Source organism: Psammomys obesus, unplaced genomic scaffold, assembly GCF_907164565.1.
Source record: "Psammomys obesus unplaced genomic scaffold, mPsaObe1.curated_primary_1811, whole genome shotgun sequence".
NCBI lineage: Eukaryota > Metazoa > Chordata > Mammalia > Rodentia > Muridae > Psammomys > Psammomys obesus.
In genome coordinates, this window is record NW_026586383.1 from 865,384 (window position 1) to 871,383 (window position 6,000).

Below are 6,000 nucleotides of genomic sequence, written 5' to 3' on the forward strand. Positions count from 1 at the left end.
CTGTTGTTCCTGGCCTTCACCCCTCAAAAATCCCAACTCTGCCTGCTCTGGGATAACTTCCTTGACTGGTCGTTACCCTGGGCATCTTCTCAGCCAGTCATTTAGCTGACACCAGGGAACACTTACTAAAGGTTAGGTTCCAGGAAGCTGTGGGGTGGCGAGCACGATGAAGGTGAAGACAGGCTCCAAGCAGATGAAACAACAGGTGTGGTCTCAGGTAACAATCTACCTGAGACTTCCTGGCCACAAGACTAAATGATGACTAAAACAGTCTTGATGACCTTGCCTTGGTTTCCCTACGAGGAACCTGAGGAACTCCAAAACTGAGTAATATCCAGGGCCACTCTGAAAATGACCCTCCCTCTATCTTTTCCAACAGCCCACTAAAAGGGCAGGGTCCATGTAGATTAGTGAAGGCAGGTCTAAAGCTGGGGTCTTTTAGGAAAAAGGAAGGGCAGGAACTGGGGTGCTTTCCCCCTCTGTCCTCACCCAGACCCACAACTGGGGAAACAGGTTTGCCAGCAGATGGTAGCTCTTGCCGCTGAAGGGAGGGGCCTCCTGTGTTGCTGGCTGGCTGGCTGTGGACTGACAAAAAAAGGTCTCTTTTCTTTCTTTTTGAGGCTAGTCTCAAAAGTCTTTAGCCCAGATCGGCCTCAGTCTTTTGACAATCCTCCTGCCTCAACCTCTCTCATGCTGGGATTACAGGCATGTGCCATCATTCTGGGGCTCTGAGGATCTCCTAACACATGTCAGCTCCATCCTTGCCTTACATAGCCCACAACACAAACACAGTGGGTCCCTAGGAGCACTGTCTCTCCTTGGGAACCCAGCACCAAGGGGTGGGACAGTGTTCTCCGAGCAGGCAGGAAGGCTGCACTGGGAGGCAGCCTGGCTTCCTCTCCCCAGGCAGCCTGGCCCCACCCGACTCCTGGGTTTGCTCTCACATCCTGGATTTATTTGTTGGCTTGGTCCCAGGCTGCCCCCTGCCTGTCCAGCCGGCTTGTGCCCCATACCTAAGCCCTCTGGAAGGGGGTGGGAGCACAGCAGCCTGCAGCTGCAGCCACTCAGCTCAAGACCATACAGCCCGGAGACTGTAAGTGTGCAGTCCTGGGAGGCCAGACCAGGACATCTCCAGCAGCCACCACCCAGCCCGAGAACCCAACGGTGACATCTCTGCAGGTTCAGCAGCAGCTTCAAGCTCTCCTCACCCGGTCATCTTGCTATGGACAGGAGGCAGGCTTTTCTGACCTACACCAGCCATAGGGCCTCCCTCTCCACGAAGCCCAGGCGGCCTGAGGGCAAAATGGTGTTGATTTTACAGACAGGGAAGAAGAGGCTTAAAGGTGCAATGAGCTTGGACTGGGTCACCGTCGGGGGAAAGACTACTACATGCCAGCAGCCCAAGACCACAGAAGCTGTGGCCCCTCAGGCTTAGACCTAAGAGATAGACTAACTAGCCTCTTCAGAGGGCCAGGGCTGAGCATGAAGTCTCCCCATATCCCTGCTCTCCCAGTGACAGGCTGTTCAGGGACACACAATGGACCATTGTGCACAGGGCACACCTGAGCTAGGCACCTAGTGCCAAGCAGGTGCAAGGCGGGAGGCGTAACCCCACGATCACTCCCTGCTTCCAGGGCAAGAATGAAAGTGGAGCTTCTAGATTTTGAATCACGAGAGTCACAGTCCCTCCCCTCCCCTTCTGGTACCACCGGAGGCAGCCTGAAACGTGGGTCCTTTGCAGACATCCTTCCTGGCTTCACCTCCCGACCCTGCCCCACAGCAGAACGAAGGTAGGCTAAGGTCGCCTCAAGTACAGCAAGAGCTCATCACTAAGTACTTCTCTGGAGAAGTCTGAGGTGACTATCGTCTGACTGTAAGGAGTGTCACCTGCCGGGTCCCTCAGAACACTTGACATTCTAGCCACGACCACCTATCGCGAATGCGCCCCTCAGGCGAAACGGTCTATAAGCAAACTGAGTCCCTTTCTTTCCAGATCTCCTGTTACCCGGTTGTGAGAGGGGTGAGGAATAAGTGACTGGCCAGGGCAACTGAGGCTGCGCGGTTTCGCTGGGGACTTGCCGTACAGTGCGCGCCTGCGAACGCGGTCCCGCTGGCACACATGTCCGAGGCAGCCCGCCGGCCAGCGGCACGCACGTGTGAGCGGGGCTGGAGCCCCGCGCGCGCGCCTGTCTGCGGCCCGGAGGGGGGCCGGACGCAGGTGCAGCAGGCTCGGCGCGCGCGGATCTGGGGGCCCGGCGGACCAGGGGCGGGACGGGCTCACCTGCGCGTAGTACAGCAGCCACAACTCGTAGAGCCGCTCCGAGGCGGCCATGGCCTGACCCGGCTCTGGCCCAGCTGCGCGCCACCTGTCGCCGCCTCCTCCGCGCCGCCCGCCGGCTGCCCCGGGCCAGGCCCATGGGCGGGAGGGCGTCACTCCGGGGCGGAGCGGCGCTGCACTGCTCGGGGAAGTCCGCCGCTCTCGATCCTGTCGCGCTCAGTCACCAAAGTCTACGCGCCCCTCCTCCGCCCGGCCGACCACAGCCTGCCTTCCTACCCTTGGGTGTCTGTCAAGGCGGCGGCCACCGCCCCGCCTCTCCTAGGACTGTGCAAAGGGCGGGGAGTCGGGCTGGAGGAGGAGCCTGAGGTCAGGGCGCCCCGGGAAGTCGCGCGGAACCCCGCCCCTCGCAGGCAGAGTCCCTGCAGAGCCAGTGCCCGGACCTTTACAAACTAGATCCCGGTGAGGGCTTCCTGAGTTGTTCATCGGGTACAGAATCTATCGGACTTGGAGTTATCGCTATTGCAGGAAGGGACTGTGGTGTGCGCGGGGATGACTAGGGCCTTCAGCAAATACTGATAATAACCTAGTCCATGAAGAGCACTTGTGGTGGTAACTCCGTGCAAGGTTCCGTCCTAAGAGCTTTATGGAAGACAAGTGCCACCTTTCAGTTCTTGTTGAGTGCTGAGCTGGCCGGCAAGAATCACCAGCCGACTGAGGACAAAACGTGCCTTCAAGGAGCTGCGTCCTTCCACTGGGCAGACCCCTACCAATCTTAGGATACCTCTGGCCCACTCTCTCTAGGAAGCCTTTCAAGTGCTCCATTGGTGGCAACCCCACCCCCACCCCTCACAGGGCCCAGCTTGTCCTCTTTTGTTCCTTTGACCTGAAGAAGGTGTGTGCCTCATGCCTGTTTTAATGAATGGGGAAACTGAGGCCCAGAGAGGCTGAATGAGGACTGCAGGGGCAGCAGGAACAAGGAATCTAGGCCTGGCTGAATCTTTCCTGGGACACTGTTGCCACCACTCTGTCCCTTTCCTTGTGCCCAGACTTCTTGTGAAGTGAGGGAGCCCCTGGGGTTCTCTGTTAGGGGTAGGGGAAATTTCACTAGGTCCAGCCAGCTATTGGTCCTAGGAACTGACCAGTCTAGAGTGCCCTAAATCTTAGGTGGCCAAGAGAAGGCTGCATCCCTGTCCCTGTCCTGTTTTGTGTTCTTGGAGTGGATGGCTCTTTCCCTCTGGCCTTTGTTTCTCTCTTGCCCTATGCATCTTAGTCTGAGCTTACATTTCCTAAGCATGGAAGGTCCTAGACAGAACCAGGTTAAAGCCAGTGAGGTTAGGGGGCTGTGGCATTTGAAGGGAGCTGGGAGGGAAGATCATTCACCTGTGGGCAGACATGGAGCAACGCTGCTAACGCAACAGTCATCTCCTGAGAAAAAGAGTAGGGAAGAGGCGGTGCATGGCTCTGTGACCATCTGCTACAGTCACCTTTCTTTCCTTCTCTCTTTCTTTCTTGAGACAGGATTTCATGTTGCCCTTACTGTCCTGGAACTCGCTGGTCTAGAGAGACCAGGCTGGACTGAAACTCACAAAGATCAGCCTGCCAAGTGCTGGGATCAGAGGCGTGCTCCACCACCGCCCGGCCAGTCAAACTGTTTCGACACTGGGAGGAATGAGTAGTTCTGGAGCTCTTACTTGGCCTTGGTTGATGTTTGCTCTTATGCAGAGAAGGTGGCCTGAACCTGAGTATTCTGCCGCTCCAGAAAGGGAGGAGAGATCGTTCTTGAAGTCAGAGAACAAGGCCATGCAGCCAGGCCTGGAACTGTGCAGGTCTGGAGCAGAGAGTGGACAGCGAGGCTTAGGAGCATCAGGCAAGTCCGAGGTGCGACTGGCCGCTGTCTGTAGAGAAGGGAGAGGGTGATCTCAGAGTGAGATGGGAATGAGGGTGGCACGGGAAGGTTTCTGGGTGTTTGTTTGGAGACGATGCTTTAAGCAAGGTTTCCCTACGTAACCCAGACTAAACTGATCCCAATGTTGCTGTCTCAGCATCTGAAGTGCTGGAATTACAAACATGCACCACCACACCCGGCTCAGGGAATGTCTCTAAAGGCATTCCCTCCTTTTCAAGAATCGCCAACCAGTGGATGAGAACGGTTAAGCCTTCCAAGAGGGCAATCAGGAGAGCCGGGTAGTGATTAGGCAGAACCAGAGCAATCGACTCACTCTATTCTCTTCCTTTCAGGTCTGATTCTACTTGCTTTCTCACTGATAAGTGTCGGACAAATCGAACCTTAACGCCTTTCCCTGAACCCAGCCGGCTCACTGGCAGTACAGGTTGCTCCAGCTCAAAGGGCGTAACCTCCTGCAGCAACTCAGCATTGATTGGCTCTCGGGGCTTCCGGCGCTCCAATCTCGCCCTTGGATTGGCCATACGACATTCTTCTACTCACTGGGCCTGCGCGGGGCAGGGGGGCAAGGAAGGGGCTTCGGGGAAGATGGCGGCCGCTTCTGCCGGTGTGGGCCGCCTCGAGGAAGAAGCGCTGCGACGGAAGGAACGGCTGAAGGCCCTTCGGGAGAAAACAGGTCGTAAGGTGAGGAACGCGGAGCGAGAGCTGCAGGCATGGCAGCCGGCATTGGGGGTCAGTGGGAGGGCTGAGGGCTACCCGGGAACCACTATGGCCAGGAGTGCGCGTGCGCGGGCGAGTGGCGCATGCGCGATAGGACGGAGCTCGGTCCGCTGCTGATAGGCTCGTTTCTTAGGTCCAGGGGCGGACCGCGCGCGCGCGTGCGCTTTGGGCAGTGGCTCTCGGTTGACAGCCCAGTTCTCTCCTCCGTGCTAGCTGTTACCGTGTTTCGATTTTACCTATTTGTTGGGTTCGGCGTGTTTTTGTTTGTTTGTTTTTTACGGTGTTTGGCTGGCCCCCAAACGTCGAGCCGGCAAAAGTCCAAAAGATGTCTGGGTAAACTGCAAGGAGGGAAGGCTCCCTCTCCTTTCCCAGCTGTCTTTCTAGTCCTTTTCGTTACCAAGTGCGGAAGCACCGCCGTTCCTTCCTTTCGCTGTCCACCGAGATGGCCAGATTCGTCTCTACTGGTCTTTCCAAAGTAATGGGAGAGTGAGAACTCTGAAACTGACTGTTGGTGTTGGCCGTGTCACTAGAATTGTTTCATGTCCCTAAGTCTGTTTTTGTTTTGTTTTTCCCCACTTCTACATTAGAGGAATAAATAACACCTTCAACTTTACGCGTGTTATTTTGAAATATAATAGGGAAAATCAATAACGAACGGCCTGAGAGGCTGGAAGTTGTTGGCTATGTTTTATATAGGCAAAAAAAAAAAAAAAACAAAAACAAACAAACCCCGCTGTCCCTCATTCAACAAAATGAAACAGATTTGCCAGAGGTGGGGGAAAACCATAGACTCCACTTCTGATTTAATAAAACCCAATTGTTCAGCCTCGGTTGGCTTTTGTTTTCCTCTAAGAATAGCTGTCTGACTTGCCTTGTACTATACTGTGAGAAAGCGAAAGAGGAAGTAGTTGAGAGTGAAAGCTGGCTTCTGCTTGGTTGGCCGCCCTTGAAACTGTCTGAAGAGCCTGACCAAGGGAAGCACAGGCCAAGCTCTTCTCCTCATCTGTCACTCCCTGTGTCACTCTTGAGGCAGGCTCTCTCCTTGAGAGAGCTTGTTGAGGTTACAGCTGTATGGCACCTGGCTTTTAAACGGCTTCAT

General features: G+C 55.6%; 2 protein-coding genes across 6 annotated transcripts in view; one reads left to right on the plus strand and one right to left on the minus strand.

Annotated features, from left to right (window-relative positions):
- Nbeal2 (neurobeachin like 2) overlaps positions 1-2,573 on the minus strand; it is a 29,266-nt gene extending 26,693 nt beyond the window's left edge. For all 5 annotated transcript variants that reach the window (XM_055601811.1, XM_055601810.1, XM_055601813.1 and 2 more), the window contains exon 1: positions 2,282-2,573. In XM_055601811.1, coding sequence (XP_055457786.1) covers positions 2,282-2,332 — 51 coding nt within the window. In that variant the 5' untranslated portion in view covers positions 2,333-2,573. The remainder of the gene's footprint in view (positions 1-2,281) is intronic.
- Positions 2,574-4,060: 1,487 nt separating this feature from the next.
- The window catches only part of Ccdc12 (coiled-coil domain containing 12), a 49,885-nt gene continuing 47,945 nt past the window's right edge, over positions 4,061-6,000 (plus strand). Inside the window, exons 1-2 of the mRNA XM_055601820.1 lie at positions 4,061-4,145; positions 4,517-4,865. Coding sequence (XP_055457795.1) covers positions 4,770-4,865 — 96 coding nt within the window. The 5' untranslated portion in view covers positions 4,061-4,145; positions 4,517-4,769. The remainder of the gene's footprint in view (positions 4,146-4,516; positions 4,866-6,000) is intronic.